The sequence below is a fragment of the Rosa rugosa genome, chromosome 1 (assembly GCF_958449725.1).
Source record: "Rosa rugosa chromosome 1, drRosRugo1.1, whole genome shotgun sequence".
Taxonomy (NCBI): Eukaryota; Viridiplantae; Streptophyta; class Magnoliopsida; order Rosales; family Rosaceae; genus Rosa; species Rosa rugosa.
Window position 1 is genome coordinate 46,188,345 of NC_084820.1, and position 18,296 is coordinate 46,206,640.

At 38.7% G+C, this 18,296-nt stretch overlaps 1 protein-coding gene across 7 annotated transcripts; it reads right to left on the bottom strand.

The window, feature by feature from the left end:
- Positions 1-11,157: 11,157 nt before the first annotated feature.
- On the bottom strand, positions 11,158-14,097 carry LOC133725115 (uncharacterized). Of its 7 annotated transcripts, XM_062152235.1 has the most exons (7): positions 13,929-14,096; positions 13,684-13,833; positions 12,592-12,850; positions 12,002-12,092; positions 11,594-11,702; positions 11,450-11,514; positions 11,204-11,261 (listed from the first exon to the last, which is right to left on the bottom strand). In XM_062152235.1, the coding sequence occupies exons 2-6, from the start codon at positions 13,690-13,692 to the stop codon at positions 11,461-11,463; spliced, it is 522 nt and encodes a 173-aa protein (XP_062008219.1). In that variant the 5' UTR covers positions 13,693-13,833; positions 13,929-14,096; the 3' UTR covers positions 11,204-11,261; positions 11,450-11,460. The 7 variants fall into 7 exon arrangements, with proteins under 7 accessions (XP_062008220.1, XP_062008223.1, XP_062008222.1 ...); XM_062152236.1 differs by having other exon boundaries at positions 11,158-11,514; positions 13,684-13,863; positions 13,981-14,097; XM_062152239.1 differs by having other exon boundaries at positions 11,158-11,514; positions 12,592-12,845; positions 13,684-13,793; positions 13,929-14,097.
- Between the last annotated feature and the right edge of the window lie 4,199 nt (positions 14,098-18,296).

An 18,296-nucleotide genomic window follows, 5' to 3' on the forward strand; every position in this document is an offset into this window, starting at 1 on the left:
ATGCCGGGCTTATTCACGCGAGCCTGTGACCTAAGTGGGGGCATTAAGGTTGGATTCGGGAAGGGACTTAAGATGGACAACCTTACGGGCCATGATGAGGGGCATAGTGGGCCCTTACCGTGGCGCCCCACGACGGCTGGGCTGACTGGATAAATGAAAAGTGAATTGCACTTGCACGCGCGTGAGTTAGTAAGACTGTGATGTCTCCAAGGTCCCAGGCCTCTTTATAGCTTCACATACAGTTCAAGCCCTGAAGTGCTTGAAATAGTGTCGTTGGCTTATCAGAGCAGCGACCATCGCTTACTTCATAGTCGTCTGGCGTCGTGGGTTAACTCGCCTGGTACCCCTTGGTGGACCGTAGGCCCATTCTTGATCCCTAACTTCCTTCTTTTTAACATATGAATAAAATAAAAGAATAGAGCTTAAATTTTCAAACAGTCTAATTTTACGAATAGTATAAAATGGAGGAAGTGATGAAAAAAAAAACTAGGTTTGTCTAATTTTTCATTTTTTTTTTAATAAGAGAATTATCTTCATTGATGGCAATTAGCAAGGTATAGTACAGTCTGAATTTAGGACATCTAGAATACAATCTGGAGGTACATGAGCCCATATGGCACTATAATTGTTATCAAAAGCTAAACTAGCCAACCAGTGTGCAACTGCGTTACATGTTCAAGGTGCAAAGCAGATCTGCACTTTTGTTTGGTCTTTTAAGGCCATCTGTATGTCATCGATTAACAGCAGCATACTCCAACAGATCATAATATGGGCTGGCAATCTCCATAGTGGCCTCACTACAGTCAGTCTCGATTACTACACCTGGAGCTTGGAAGGACTGCAGAAACTGAAGGCCCTCTTTTATTGCAAGCAGCTCAACCTCCTTAGCTGTAGTGACATTGCAGACCTACAGTGCAAACGCTACTTTGAATTCCACCCTTGTTTTGATTAGGGGTAAAACTGCCATCTACATTTAGTTTCCATTTACCTTGACTGCCTGGCCTCCATTTTCTCTTTGGTTTTGCAATTTTCTACTGTCCTTACTAATTTGCTACTCGGAACTCCTCTAGCCAAGACAAGGCTCCAAAAACAATGTCATTAGAAGACTGAGCAGTGCCGTGCCAAAATTTGGTGTTGTGGTTTTTCCATAGTGCCCATAAGACCATAAGAAGCTTCTCGAAACAATCTTGTCGTATGTTAAGTGCATGATCAAGGCACCAGTCTTTAAAGTGGATACTAGGTAAAAGATTATTACAGGCCCTCCAGATACAAATCCGAACCTTACCTGGGATTTTAGTCTGCCAAAGACGCTTCCATAGAGGTTTTAAATGATCACCTTGAGATGTAGATGTGAGAATATTGCTTAACACTTTGTCCCTAGCGATCCATTATGCTGACTTGACCGAGAAGAAACCCTTCTTCTCCGGCCTCCAATAGACTTAATCTTTTAAATGTCTTCGAGCCAAGGGTATACATAAGACCTTACTAGCAATGTCTTCCGGGAATACTTGTCTTACAATGCTCTCTTTCCATGTTTTTGTAGACTCATCAATGAGATCATATACCAAATCTAACTCACAGTTTGGTGGCTTGTGAATTAGGTACTGTGAGCAGTGAGGAATCCATTTATCCTTCCACAAGTGAGTCTTTGCCATCACCAACATGCGAACCAATGCCAGCCTCCAAGATAAGCCTTCCTTGCAAGATACTTTTCCAAGACAAAGGAGTATCTCCCAATTCAGCCTCCCAAAAACTAGTATGAGGATTATCTAGCTTTAAATATTTTAGCAACAACAGAGTCTTGATTGGTGATTAATCTCCAACCTTGTTTGGCCAACATAGCTAAATTACAAGCATAAATATTTTTAGGGCTAAATACTAGTTAGTACCCTGTGGTTTATGTCCAAAATCAATTCAGTCCCTGGACTTCTAATTTCATCAAAAACACCCCTGCACTTTCAATTTTGATCTAATAGGTCCAATTCGTTAATATTCTGTTATGGGTTCAAGTTATAGTTTGATTATTTGTTGAAAAACTATTTATTTTTAATAGTAGGACTCACTCCTAAATTGACTATGCAGACCACCTCGACACCACATCATAAAACATAGGCCATATATGAGTCAGATTAACAAGTTAAATAACTCAATTGTCGGAAAACTAATAAATTGGACCTATTAGATCAAAATTGAAAGTGCAGGGGTGTTTTTGATGAAATTAGAAGTTTAGGGACTGAATTGATTTTGGACCTAAACCACAGGGTAGTAATTTGTATTTAGCCCATATTTTTAAAGCCCATACCTTCTTCATTCTTGGTGAGGCACAATCTCTCCCAGCTCCTCCAATGAATTTTTTTTTTTCTATAGTGTCACCCCAGAAGAAAGAGGCACAAAGTTGGTGAATGTCATCACAAAGACCCTTTGGCAATAGATAGTGATTCATGGCATACAATGGCATTGTTTGTGCCACAGCCTTGGTTAGAGTTTCCTTGCCTGCCGAGCTTAAAATATTTGCCTTCCAATTGATGAGCTTCTTGGAGAGCTTTTCTTTGATGTAGGAAAATTTTGCAGTCTTGGATTTACCAACCCAAAGAGGTAACCCAAGATATCTGTCATGTTCTTTTTCACATTTGACCACTAAGATACCTGCCAGAGCCAGTTGCTTGGAGTGATCGACATTTTTACTAAAAACCACACTATTCTTTTGGAAGTTCACCTTTCGGCATGAAGCTCTCTCATAAGTGTCTAGGATCATTTTCTATTGAGTACACTCATCCTCAGTTGTAGTCCCAAATAGAAAGCTGTCATCTGCAAAGAACAAATGGTGTAGCTTTGGTGCGTGTGGAGCCCATCTTGAGTCCTACAATGCAACCTGTATTGACTACATGGGTGATCAATGCAGACAAGCTCTCTGCACACAAGATAAACATGTATGGAGATAGAGGATCTCCTTGCTTTATTCCTCTGGCAGGAGTAATCAGGGGAGAAGGCTCTCCTTGAATGAGAAGAAAGTACTTAACTGAAGTAACACATGTCATAATTACATGAATCCATTGTGGCTCAAAACCCAGCTTGTGCAACATGGCTTCCAGGAAACTCCACTCTAATCTGTCATATGCCTTACTAATGTCTAATTTAAGAGAGAAGAAACCAGTTTCTTGAGACCGCAACTGATGCATGAAGTGTGCAGTTTCTGTGGCCGCAAAGGTATTATCAGATATCAATCTTCTAGGCACATACGCACTTTGTAGTGGTGAAATGATTTCCGGCAGCCAATATTTCAGTCTGTTTGCAACAACTTTGGAACTGATCCTACATAAAGCAATAGGCCAAAAATGCATTGCTTTTTTAGGGTCTTTGATTTTTGGAATAAAACATACATGAGTATAATTTGCTTCTAGCCACATATCTCCATTCATGAGAAGATTTCGAACAACATTGCATACATCAAAACTTACCACATGCCAGTATTTTCGGTAAAGGAAATGAGTCATACCATCCGGGCCAGGACTCTTGGATGGATGCATTTGGAACAGAGCCTTTCTAATCTTTTCATCCGAGTAGGGTTAAGTCATGGTTCATCTCCTCTGTAACATTCTCCGGTGTTGCATCAATTATTGCATGTAAAGCCTCTGAATCATAGCTTTCAAAAGAGAAGACATTATTGAAGTAACTCAGAAGCACCTGTTGAACCTCAGCCGGTTCAGACTGCCATACACCCTGGTCATTTAGGATTCCTTTGATGGTGTTTTTGCTCTTCCTGTTACTGGCTCTTCGATGACAAAAGCTAAATTACGATCTCTCTCTTTGAGCCATATAGCACTGGACCTTTGCCTCCAATACTTTTCTTGCAGAGCAAGTAGGTTACTATGCTTAACATGAAGAGGCCTTTGTTCCTCATATTGTTGTGGAGAGTATGGTTGACCCATAATGTCATAAAGCTTCTCTTGAACGACTCTCATTTCCACCTTTTGTTTGTCAAACTCAGTTGCATGCCAATTCATCAAACGTGTTCCAGCCTTTTTAATTTTTTGCCCAATTTGCTGCAAGGCGTTGCCAGTTGTTGGCGTAGCTTATACTTGCTCAATGATGCTGCTGCATTCAGTGTTCCCATGTAAGATTTCTTCAAATTGAAAACGCCTCTGCCTTCTTTGATGCACAACCTTGTTTGCATGTATTTCAATCAACACTGGACAGTGATCAGATTCAGTGGGATTGAGAGTTACAACACGGCTTTATGGAAACAAAGCTCTCCACTGAGGTGATTGAAACCCTCGATCCAGCCTCTCTTTTGTATACTTATTGGACCAGGTGAATCTGCATCCTATAAACCTCATATCAATTAAACCACAAGCCGTCATAGTGTGACTGAATCTTTCCATAGCATACAACGACTTAGGAGGGCCTCCAGATTTGTCTGCAGAAAACATCACTTTGTTAAAATCCCCTGCTATAAGCCAGGGTAGACTACAATTTTCAGCAACAAGTTATGAGATTAGTTGCCCTGTCTGCTCTCTCTGAGATCTACTGGCATAGCTGTGAATGCCAGTGAACCTCCACTTTTCCTCCCCTGGTTTACCAATATCAGCGTGAATATGGTGTGGTGAATATGTGCGGAGATTAGAATGCGTTTCTTCGCTCCATAGTAGAGCCACTCCTTGCACACCATGCTCAAAGCAGATGTTACCCTTAAACCCTAATCTGCTTGTGAGTGAATCAATGAGGCTTTGTCGGGCTAGGGTTTCACACAAGAAGATGCAAGTTGGTTTTTTGGCTTGGACAAGATCTATCAGGGCTCGCTGTGTTTCAGTATTGACGATGCCCCTGCAATTCCATACCAGAACATTGTCGGGGATCATGATCAGAGGGGTTTGACGCCACGGGGGTCACAGTAATGAAGGTGTCACACAAGGCAGCACTTAAGGTTTAAACAATGTCTAATTTTTCATGTAGTTCTAACTCTTTGCTGGTGAATTCTGTAGATATGTTTGTATCATTGGTCCTGAAATGAAAGTAATGTTGTTGTCTCTTTTGCATTTACTTTTCATCGATGAAGGGTCATCATATGATTTTTGAGACTATTATCGGTTAGTGATCTATTCATATGTTTTGCATATCAAAGGTAATAATTTGAAGTTCAATATTCTATTGAATTTCTTTTATAATTTTATATGATTCACCATATATATATATATAAATAAGGCCCTTCCACCATTTATATATAGAGGGCCCTTCCACTAATAGATCCTTTTTCTTTTCATTTTTTTGTCATTTTAAGGGATTTCTTATGAGACCTACTGTTCAATCGCATCTCGTCCTTTCAGTTATTAAATCCTAATGTATAAATCACTTCTGCAAATTATCAGCCAAATTGATGACTATTAAGGTATCGAACTAGATTAAATCAATGGACAAACCAAATCTGTCCAACTTGAACCGTTCATGCTTATAATTGTAAATCGCATTTATGAATGCCTTAACGATCATCAATTGACTGAAAATTTGCAGAAGTGATCAACTCATATAGACCTAAAAACTGAACGGTCGAGATCCCAATATGAGATTCAAAATTAGGTCTAATAAGCGATCTCTTGAAATGGCAAACGTACGTACATACGTACGTACTATGTATGTATGTATGTATGGTACCTCCTTCATTCTCAAGGAGGATTAATTCTATACTTCTTAGCCGCTCTCATTGTCACTGGAAATGTAGGTGTGGCGATATACACAATTTTTATGGGATGGTGCTTGTTAACGACGAAAGTCATTGAGGATTGGTGTGCGATGAATCACTGGTGAGTTTGGAAAGTGATTGGTACCGGGGGTTTTCTGGGAGAGTGAAACACGATCTTCCTGGGTTGCACAATCCAAGTAATTTCGTGGTCTGATTGTTGCGTTGATCTACCTGTCTGTGGTATTGATGATGTGGTAGTTGCAGGTGATTTTCTTCTAGGTGGCGAGGGTTGGCTCGCTAGCTACGACAGAGATGATGACTCTAATGGAATGTCGAAGAAGTGGAGTGGCAACTATGGTAGAAGGCTGGACTCGGCATGTCTGATGTGATATTGGGTTTGAGACATGGAAATATAGTATTTATTTGAAATGGATCGTATGCCAACACGGCCATATTCATAATGGATGTTTTTTATGCACATAAGGTAGGGCTGCACACGGATTGGGTTGGATCGGTTTTGACTCCAAACCGTCTTTATGCCAAAGTGAGCGGTTTAGGCATTTTGAAAAACCGGTCATCAAAAAAAATAAGCTCAATCCGACCCAATCCAATCCAATTAAAGATGGTTTGGTTTGGTCGGTTAGGCGGTTTTCACCTATATAATATTAACATGCTATTTATGAAAAAATTCATAGTAAAAATTCAATCTCAAGAATTGAAATTATGTTAAATTATCTAAATTTAAAATTCAATAATTAAAATCCAAAACATATAATCCAAAACTAAAACCTAAATTAGATTCAAAGTGATTCACTTATTTAACGACTTAGCCATCAATACTAGCTTAATATGATATTAAAGGTCAAAGAATAAGAGATTGAGAGATCAGAGATGTGATATGAAATGATCAAAAAAATTGTAGCGATTATGTACTAAGATTTTAGGCTTTTGGGCCTTGAATTCAATATGATAGTATATCATTTGAGAATAAAGTTATAACTGGAGATTTAGAACTTATTTAGAACAAACCGGACAAATGAATATATATTTATTATGTGTATATATATAAAAAAAAAACTTTTTCTCTTATATTTCAAACATACCGGTCGGTTCGGGTTCCGCGGTTTAAGTACAAGAGAAACCAATGGAAACCAACCCATGCCCAGTTCATAAATGGTTTGGTTCGGTATTGAACCGATTTTCAATTTTTAAAGTTAAAAAACCCTAAACCAAACCATATTTATCGGTCGGTTTTGGCCGGTTTGTACCATGTTTTGCACACCCCTAACAAAAGGGGCATCGAACACGGGCCATTTGGTCTACACAAAAACAACCCTCATCCAATTACGCTATAATAGCAAGACTTCGTTCTTACTATGAAAAATTTGAATAGATAAGGTTTTCTCTCTGTCTCATCCTCCCGCTAGGGTTTCTTCACAAAAATTTCTTCCTCCGTCCGACGGCGCGTCCCGGTGACGCTGTCGTCGGACGGGCTTGTTTTCAAAAGCCTTTATGGCTGATTGGCTTGGGGTGATGTCCTCAGTCCTAACTCGGATCAAGATGATGGCAAGGAAGTTGGAGGAGTTGGGATCGCAGTGGTGGTTTGATGGGGTCGACTGGGTTGAGATCTTCGCGAAGGCTGAATCGGTGTGGTGTGCAGTGGTGGGCTACGGATGGATCGATCGGCGCCGTACCCAGCATCTTCTCTGGCTATGCGGTCGGATCTGGTATTTTTTTGGTCTGAGACGGAACGACGCTGGTTGGGTTGGTTGGTTCGGCGATGGTCCGAGCTCTCGTATGAGAGATGGGCTGGGTAGTCGATTTCGACCTTGGATAGTGGTGCGATGTTGGAGGCACGTCAGGGGAGGCCTTACCGGGGGGAAGAACAGTGCGACGGTGGTGGTAGGTGTGCCGAGGCAACTGTGGGTCTGGGTTATGGGCCGCAGCCTTCTCCTTGCAGTCTTGATTTTTGTTTGGGCTTGGACCAAACTTTTGGGCTCTTGTTTGTTGGTTTTTTCTTTTCAGTGTTGCTTTTATTTTCTAGTAGTTGTTGGCTTTATGCCATTAATAAGTCACTATCAATTTTTGGTAGGACGAGGTAGGCTTTGTCCCGATCTGTGCACCTTGAGTGTCATGTCTAGTCTAGGAAGGCGGCGAGTTCCTTGCATTGTCAAATGGTCGCAGCCTCCTAGTGGCAGGATGAAATTCAGTGTCACCGAATTTATTTTTCGGTGGCAACATAGTGGGAAAGTTGATATTATTGTATTATGGCTCCGCGTGAGCGTTATCTTTCCGGTATGTCGCCAAAATTGTAAAGCAAATGGAGTAGCCAATGATGCACTCTTTGCTAAGTGGTGCGTGTTAGAATACACAGGATTAGTAGGGAATCCTGATATTATTTCGGGATTTTCTCTCAAAGCTTATTGTCATACGGGGTTTAGGCACCATGTCCCCCCCTTGTATTCTATGATTTCATCAATGGTTATGGCTTAAGGGCAGCCGATTTGGCCCTACCTCAAAAAAAAAAAAAAAAAAAGCAAGATTGTTTTATGTACACACTCAAATATATTTATACCTTCCGTAATATAAAATTTTATTATTTTTTCTTGGGCCCGTCAGATACAAACGAAAGAACAAAAAAGATAGGAATTAAGATTCATTAAGTCCTAGATGAATCAACGATTAAAAATATAGGATAAGAATAAATTTGATATGAAATTATTCAATTGACAATAAATGATATAAAAATAAAAAATAAAAAATAAAAAAAAAACTATTGAATATTGAATAAAAGATTTCTCTCTTCCTTGGGAGAAACACTAAGGCCTCGTTTGGTTCACAGAAAGGAAAGTGATTCCTTTGTCTTTCTCATGAGAAGGGAAATGAAATTTCCCAACAACTTTCCATTCCAATGTTTGGTAACGTAAGGAAAGTTATCAGGAAAGTCGTTAAAAATTTATCAATAATGTAATAAAATAATATGTTGTGAGTAATAAATGCAAGGAAAGAAGACGGGAAAGTGATTCCTTTGAGATTTGGAAGGAACCACTTTCCTCCTTATTTTCCCTTCCTTCAGGAAACGATTTCCTTTCCTTTTGCATCCCAAACGCAGGAAAGGAACAAGTTTCATTTCCTGATGCCTCATTTCCGCGAATCAAACGTGGCCTAAGTCGAGCAAAAACTAGGTTTTCTTTCCGGCTTACATCTCTCTGCTCATCTGGCGGCTCCTGCACGTTGCAGGCCTCTAGCCTCTTCACCATGTGGGAGTGCTGCCGGACGGGAGTGTTTTGAGACTATTTCCCAGGCGGCTTTCTGGGGAATTGTTGCTGCTCGAAGCTATAGCAGGGTGGTTGAGGCAGCGAGATCCTGGTCTAAAACCTTTGATGCGTTATGGTAGTGATGTACAGAGGCGGAGCTTGGTTGAATGCATCTTGGACTCATCGACGATGTGGATTAGGTCAGGTATTGAATCAACGATGGCGTGGATCATGAGGGTCGAGGCAGCATGGATAGTGCGGCATTGGTCGTGGTGTTAAAGGTCGTGACGGCGTGTAGGCAACGTGGTCGTGGCGGCTTGGAGGCGAGGATGCAGGCTGTACATGCTGTTGTTGCGTGATGGAGGGGGAGACTTGGGCTTGAGGCATATCCATTTTGCTGGGCTTTGAGTTTGTGGTTTCTTTTTTGGGCTGCCCTCTTGGACTTTTTTCTATTTAGTTAGTTTTTTGTTAGTGCAAAATATTGTAGAATTGGCATTTCCTAGCTCAACAATCAAGAGTTATTATTACTAGGATTTGTTCGTCTCTTGGGACTTCATAAATATGGACGACTTTAAAGCCCTTATTGTTAGAGTTAATTGGTAAGTCTATGCATTCATGTGTGTTGTATACATGCCTTCATGCCTTGAGATGATTGACGACTATATGGAGAGTTGTGCCATCTGATGACTGATGAAGGAGGTTCATGTCCATCATTTAGAATCATTAGCAAAGCAGAGACAGAGCTGCCTTCTAGATTGGATCTAGAAAGATTGAGTGTCTATAAGTTATATATGTACTGATTTTTTTAGTGGATTTGTTGCGGCATAGTGCCCGCAGTTGTATACCTTTTCCAAAGGTTTTATTGTGCCAACATATTTGGTGTGATGTTTTAGTCTAGGATTGAAATCACTTTGAAATCGTAAATCGGAAGTTTGAAGTTGTTGGCTTTGTTACTCAACCTATTAGTCCAAATTTACACCTCCATTATGTACTTACATTTTTTCTTTCCAATAATTCCCTATTTTTTTAAGGGGGTTATGCATTTTATTTTGTACATCTTAAATGTCTTATCTAGACGCCCTAGTCAATCTTCTAGAGTAGTACCAAACGAGGATTTAAATATTTCTAAGGGTTAAATACTAGTTACTACCCTGTGATTTAAGTCCACAATCAATTCAGTCCCTGGACTTCTAATTTCATCAAAAACACCCTTGCACTTTCAATTTTGATCTAATAGGTCCAATTCGTTAATATTTTGTTATGAGTTCAAGTTATAGTTGGATTATTTGTTAAAAAACTATTTATTTTATAGTAGGACTCACTCCTAAATTGACTATGCATGCCACCTCGACACCACATCATAAAACATAGGCCATATATGAGCCACGTTAACAAGTTAAATAACTTCAATTATTGGAAAACTAACAAATTGGACCTATTATATAAAAAATGAAAGTGCAAGGGTGTTTTTGATGAAATTAGAAGTTCAGGGACTGAATTGATTTTGGACCCAAACTACAGGGTAGTAATCAGTATTTAGCCCTATTTCTAATCATGGTATGGTAAATGAGTGTCTTATTTCTATGTAACACTGAGGAACTTCTTACCAAAAGAGGATTTAAATATTTCTAATCATGGTATGATAAATGAGTGTCTTATTTCTATGTACCACTGAGGAACTTCTTATTTGTCTATAGATGACAGCAAAAGGGTATGTAACAACCATTCTGACTTGCGATAAATGAAATTAAAACCCAATCTGATATTGATTCAAAAAAATTGACAATAAATAATTATTATTTTTTCCTTTTACGATCAACATTTTCTCTATATATTGTTTATAGTCAAGGTTTATGTCTTATTGAGCCTCTCCCGACAATGCCTCAGGAATCACCTCAGCATTTTAAAACATCGCTCCGCACCTGTGTTCTCAACTCCTAAAAAAGAGTGACCCTGAGATCTCATCTCATTTTCAAAATACATTATAAGTTCATTGGGTTTTGGTTCAATTTTTGCTTTTAAGTTCTTTTGCATCCACACTCTTTTCACAATGGGTTAGCTTTCAATTGAGCACAGATAACTTCTACCATAAACCAATAATGTAATCCGGCATGCATCTCATAGGCATGCAAATACAAATTTTTAACCACAAGGACTGAAGTAGGAAATGAAACTGGAAGACACTTCGTTTTTCTTTTTTCTCCCAAAGACAAAACAAGGCACTTCTTGCTGGTAGTTTCAAATGGTAGTGAGCCATTCAAACAGGAAATAACTTTTGCAAAATCGCCCACCATGAACAGTGGAAGAATCCAATCCTATAAATCAGTCTAAGAGCAATACAAGGGAACAAAAAAAAATGCCCTCAGAGTTTGAATCCAGAGAGAAGCAAGCAATAATGATGGTATAGTTGATGTACAAGCCATGCTATCGCTTCCTATTTACTAGGAGGCAGTAAAAATGTAACAAACACTTGGATCAACTTTGAAAAACTAGCAAACTTTAAAATTTCTAGTACCTCTGCTGCTCTCAATCGTACAACCCTTCTTGCTCCCAATTGTCCACTAGAAAATCTACCATTTCCTGTTAACGTGAAGACCAACAAACAATTAGAGAAAATGCTGTAGGGAACTACTACATGCTTGCAGGGGCAGAGACTCACAGAGAGAGGGATAGGCTGAGTGAAAGGCTTGTTACTCCCCAGTAAATTTTCATATGTTGCATTCCAACTGCAAAGGCAGAATGATTTAACGATGCTGAAACAAAGAGTTCTGACCAAGTACAGAAAGGTATTCATGAATATACAATGGCGACTTTACAGAGAATGAATTATGCAATTCTAGCGTCTACTGTGAAAAAGAATAGTGCTGTTCTTTGATCTTTTTACATAAAGCAGGAATGGAACAAAAGGCAGGTAGCTATACCTAACTGTCTATCAATTAACATGACTATATGTCATGTACCTAGCAGCCTACATGGTCATATATACCTTACAAGTTAAATGGTTCTTTTTGGAAGATGTAAACCAAACTGCTCCACTGAACTTCGGGAGATCAAAAATGCAACTAACCTTAATTTGGGTTCCCGAATTTGCTGTGGCTGCTTCTCAGGCTTTTTACTCCCTACCCAACGCTGCCTAGTCTGGTTCCAGAGAAGAAGACCTGCAGTTGAGATCTCATATCACATAACTTTAACATAGCTCCACATAAAGCCAAACACACAGACAGTAATCAAGGAAAAAAAATAAGACCAACGGTGCAAAATCAACGAGAAAACACAAGTTGGAAAACCATTCCTGAAAACGTGGAAAATATAATCTGTTAGACAAAACCTTACAAGATCATGTCTGCAAGGATATCTAGTAGATAAAAGTGCAAAACAAATTAGAAAATGGGCTGTTAGAGACTCTCCGCCAGATTATAATTAGTAGCATAGTTACTGGTTTAATTACTATGAGTATGGGAACCAGGCTGTTGATTGATTCCATAGAAGGTAATCATACTTCCAAGGAAGCTCAGTCCATTGGATCCATGGGGAGTCCGAATAAGACCCACCTGATAGTGAGCCGTTAAACACTTCCATTCTGCAAAACGTACTCCTATATATTGGCATGCAAAACTAACAAAGTACTGAAACCTTAATGAGCAACTAAACACTTGCCATGATTTACAAATTCAGAAGGGGCACTACTGCTGCCAGAACCACCATGCGGATCAAGGGTCTGGTTTGTGCTGATTGACGATATGCTTCCTTGTGACAGAACTGCACTATTGTCCATATCCCACGTGCTGGTGGTCCAGAAGTCCTCTGATATACTAGGTTTCCTTTCTGTCAGATTTTTATTTGATCTTTCTTTCAGTGGCTCATTCACTGAGGTTTCCTGTTTGGTTTTAGCATGCCTAACTAGACAACCACTGCTCTGTTACAAATCACACCAATTCTGTAAGAAATCATGTATAATCATTTCATTCAACAATACCAACTACCACAAAGAAAACACAAAATCACCTACACAAACCCATTAAACTTCAAATTCCTAGTCAGAGTCCATTTGTTAATTTGGTAAAACCGCCACCATGAAGACAGTTCTCCAATCACGTATTAGAGCGAAAGTATTAAAAAAAAAAATTAAAAAAAAAAACTCTGTTTTGAAAGGGTGAAAATTTAATTTTGTCAATCACTCAGACATGTGACCACACAATTGAATCAGATTAACAGAGTTCCAGCCCTTATGTGTAATGTTTCGGGAACGGCTCTACCACAGATGAGCCAAAGATCTCCATCTTACCCAACAAATATTCCAAACATTTGTTGCTTGGGATGTCAGAAGCATTTAAACCTCTGCTCAATAGTCGTTGGAAATTTAATTCCAATCGAATCGTCCTTCTCATCATTTTTTTCTACCAAGTCAACAAAATACAAAACAAAACAAAATTGAGAAAGGCTTTTAAGGCTTTGCTGAACCAGCCACTATCATATAAACTAGACTAAACTAACTTTTTCAAATTCCTAAGAACCAATATGCAAGCACAAAACCCACAAATCCCATTTCCTATCGATCAATTTCCAATCCCAATGATACGATTCTCTTGCACTTGCTCAACTCTTATAAAACCAACTGCACCCAAATGATCACTTCATACAATTGTATCCCATTGACTCGATGAACGAAACCCACATAGAATCAAAGCCAGAAAACCCGGATCAATCACGCAATCTAATGAAACCCAGAAAAGGAATCGGAAAACTTACCCCATGCATTCAATTCAAGAAAGACCCAGAAAGCAAAAAATTAGATCCACTGCGGAGGATTAGCCCGGGAATCCCAAATCGATCCAGTAAAATCCGATTGCAAAGGAAAACTGATTCCAGAAAAGAGAGAGAGAGAGAGAGAGAGCCCTTCTGAGAATCCAAACAAACGCATATAAAAGTCTGAAACTTGAAAAAAAAAAGAATGAAATCAAATAGTGGAAAAAGTTGGTAAGAAAGAGAGTGACCCGTGAGAAAACGATGCTTGTTTCTCGAAATCGAATTCCAAAGGCAACCCACCCAGTCTCTGAAGCAACCCGCCCAGAAAAGGATGGACCTTTTGGCCACTTCTTCTTCTTATTCTCTGACAATAATTGGGAACTGGAAGAGGAACGTATGACTTTGAGGGGAGGATTTATATATAATGGGATTTATATATAATGGATTCCCACCATTTGATTATTTTACGTGGGAATTTTATTCCCACCTATTTACCGTACATATTTTACTACTCCTTTTTTTGTGTTTTTTAACTTTTTACTATACTGAGTTTCTTTCATTTTTTGTCTTTTCATTTTTGTTTTGCTGAGTTGAATGTTTTTACTTTTTGAGTAGAGACTAGGACCAGCAAAATCTTGACTTTATATTCCTTTCTAAAACAAAATCTTCACTTTGTAATTTTGACTTTCCACATTTTTAAAAAGTATTTCACCCCAGTCTTTGACTTTAAAAAATGACTAAAACAGTATTTATTTATTTATTTTTTATTATTATTATATTTTTTACTAAAGAGCAAACTTTCATTTAAACAAAAACAAATATTACAACAGGGGCCAAAACAAGCGCAGATACAAAGAAAGGGAAAATGTCCACCCAGCCCTACTGAAATTCCAAATCGTGAGACCGCTAAAGCATCAGACATCGTCGGAGAAAGAAGGTAGCACCAAAAAACACAAAGATCTAGACGAGCAAGCCATTAAAACACACTATAGAGACCAGAGCACACCACCAAAAATTGCAAATATAGCAAATTACCATTAGGTATAATTTCAGCACATATATTATCATTAGCAGGCCTTTTCTTTTTCATATCCCTTGCAGTACTATAGTTGATCCATGCACAGGCCTTAGGCCCATATGGCCTTTTCCTTCCACTTTTGAATTGGTTTCTATTAACGTATAAATTACCAAATTGACCTTTGCAGAGTCAATTTGGTAATATGTGATTTAACATTACTGACCTACAATATCATTCTAAAGGATACTTCATTCTTTTCTTTGTTCTTTTCTTTGATTGTATTGTTTCTCTCTAGAGTTCAATTTGTTGACTAATAAGTCATTCTACATCTACATGTATTGAATAGTTGAATGTGTCAATAAGCTTAGTTTTCTTTGCCCATAAATCAATCTTTTCCCACCCATTACATGAAATAGAGAATTGATCAGTAACCAAGTGTTTCCAGCTTGAGCTGAGAAAACTGATATTAGATATAAGTAGAAAAATAGGATATACAAGCTCAAAATTTGATCATGATCAGCAATGTTCAACCTAAAGTCTTATAACTTTAAACACTCATCTAATAGAGCTGAACATATAATCCCCAAAATTGCTTCAGCTTTCCCTAATCTTCTTTCCGATTGTTGTTCTATAGGAGTCTAAGATAGCCCAGAATGCATGCGAATTGCATTTATATTGTATGTAATTGAGTCTCTATACTCTTATCTTTTTCCTTTCAGTTGTTGTATCCTCTTCTCTAATTACAGTAGCCTTTCTCTTTTGTCTTTCATTTGAGTACTTGTTGCTCCTTCCACAAGTGCTTTCCTCTTCCTCTTTACCATTGTGATTAATCTATATATATGATATGCTAAAATATGAGTATTGACCCTCAGTAGAACATCTTTATGAAAAAATACTGATCCTCAGTAGCTTACTCATTAAATATTGACCCTCAGTATCTTACTCATTATCCATGTATCTAATCCTACCTATGCTGTGATAGAAACATGAAGGAAACAAAAAGAAACACAGAATTCTCAAGCATAACAATCACAAACTAGTCACACATGTTGCACCAAACATAGAGGACTAAAAAGTAACACAAGCCCACTACTCAAAAATCAAATCTTTAGTATAGATGTTCAAATTTCAATCAAGATGAAGTCTTTTTCTTAGAATACAAACAGAACAAAGTAATAGTCAAGCAAAGCTGCACACATATTTCACCCAAAGCAAGCAAAACTAAGAAGGCTTGAACACAAAGCAAAGGAAAGTATCAAAAACTATAGCTATTGACCCTTAATAAGTATATTGACCCTTAGTAACTTATAAATTTCTTAGAATGTATATAAAATGGCATCAAATTTAAAGTTACTGACCCTCAATAGGCTACTTACCCTCCTCAATACACAATCATGAGGTACAAAGATAAGAAATATAAAGAAATCATATCATGCATCCCACATTGTCAAAGCAATGAAACATACATATGCTAGAAATCAGTAGCTTTAATGAAATTATGAAGCTATTGAAACACATTCAAAGAATTGATAAGATAACTATATCAGGCTAAGCTAGCTAAATTCATAAACGGAGACATGCCTTTGCATCAATGCAGATTTCAAATAGGAAACTCAACTTGCCTTACACAAAATTACTACTAAGATTGCATAAAACACAGTGAATGCAGCATGCACTCAGTTACATTACATCATTCCACTCAAGCGTATACCACTCATTGTTTCAAACTAATTCTATAGAGAATTAGGCTTTGTGATTGGCGCTACTGATCCTCAATAGGCTATTGTTCCCGAATATACTACTGACCCTTAATAGGTTACTGACCCTCAATAGGATTAGTAAGCTGGCTTTTCCCATAGATGTACTGAAGTTTATAAATTCTTCCACAACTCAACATACATATATAGCCTATAAGAATGCAAACGACCTAATCACAAACAAAAGAGCAAAACAAAATATTATCCAAAACCAGAAGTTGTCTATACATCAAAATGAAAATCAATAGCAACAAGAATGAAATAAAAAAGTAGAATAAAGCTTGATAATTCATCAAGAAAGATGATATGCTTGTCAAAATATCATTGTTACAGAGCGTTGTCAAAAGATTAAAAAAAAAGAATAAGAAAAATTACTCTCAGTAGGATACTGACCCTCAATAGAATTAGTTCCATATATGCATCTCTAAGGCAAAAAAAACACTCGGTGCTTCAATTTTCACTTGATAAATAGATGATAAACTCAATCCAAGACTGTAATTTGATAACAAAGCACAAGGATTAGTATACGAACTAAAATAATCAACCGACATTTAAAACCCTAACTTTCTATGGATAGCATGAGCAAAAGAGATAAAGAGATCTACAAAATTCAACAAAAATAGCACAAAAATCAGAGGCTATAACTACTAACCCTCAGTAACTAGAAATTTCTTAGGTTACTGACCTTTAAGGCATCAATCTAAGCTACTTACCCTCAATACGCAACTGACCTCCAAGCCCTAGCCTCTCCGCACTTAGCATCCCAGCCCAACCTTGCCGCGCCTAGCTTCGCTGCACCGAGCTTCGCCGCCTCTCCTCGCCGCTCCTAACTTTTCCGCCCAGCCTCTCCACACCTAACTTCGCTGCCTCACCTCTTTCAAGCCCTAGCCTCTCCACACCTAGCATCCCAGCCCAACCTCGTCGCGCCTAGCTTCGCTGCACCGAACTTCGCCGCCTCGCCAAGCCTAACTTTGCCGCCCAGCCTCCCCGCACCTAGCTTTGCCACCCAGCCTCCTAGCTTCATCGTTGACCCTCACCGCCAAGCTTTGAGAGGCCTAGTTTTGCCGTCTTTCTTCGCCAGAATGGAAGAGAGGTTTTGATTTTGGGAGAAATGGATTGGACAGTTTAGGTTTTGAAAAAAACATAAATGAAGATTGTGGCAATTGTCGTAATTAATTAGAAGTCGCTGTGCCCTTTTATTTTTGTGTAGATGGTGTAATCACCGCATGGGTTACAAATTTTGAATCTTGCTTGTGGTAATAAACTATAGCCCATTGTAGTTATTGGTAAAAAGCTCTTGCAAATAACACTCCAACTGTCATCGGGCAGTCGGAAGGGAACAACCATTGAAAAAGAGCCACGAAAGGAGGAGGTCAGCATCGAGGAGTCTCGTTGCTTGGTGGAGGTCATCGAGTTGCCAACACAGCTAACACTGTTAAAGGTAACGCTCAAAAAAGAAACAATGATAGTGGTTGAAGACGCCGGTTGAACGATAGAGGGGCGGTGGTTTAGAAAAGCATGCGAAGGTGGAGATCGGTTGTCGAAGATAGAGAAAAAGTGAAGAAAGTGGAGGAGAAAACGAAGGAAGGTAAGGGAGGAAGAAGATAGAGGAATTAGAGGTAGCAGAGAGGGAGAGGGAAACGATAGGCTAGAATGATAGGGCAGTAAAGGAAAAGCTGAAGAAAGAGGGTAGAGAAGAAAGCTAGCGACTCTCAAAGCGGCAGAGAGAAAACCCAGCGCAAGGTTAATAATGATTTATACATGCACAATATGTGTAACAAAAATTTTATTTGTAGCAGAAAATTCTAACACAGCCCTCTACAAACCCGAATCTCACTTGT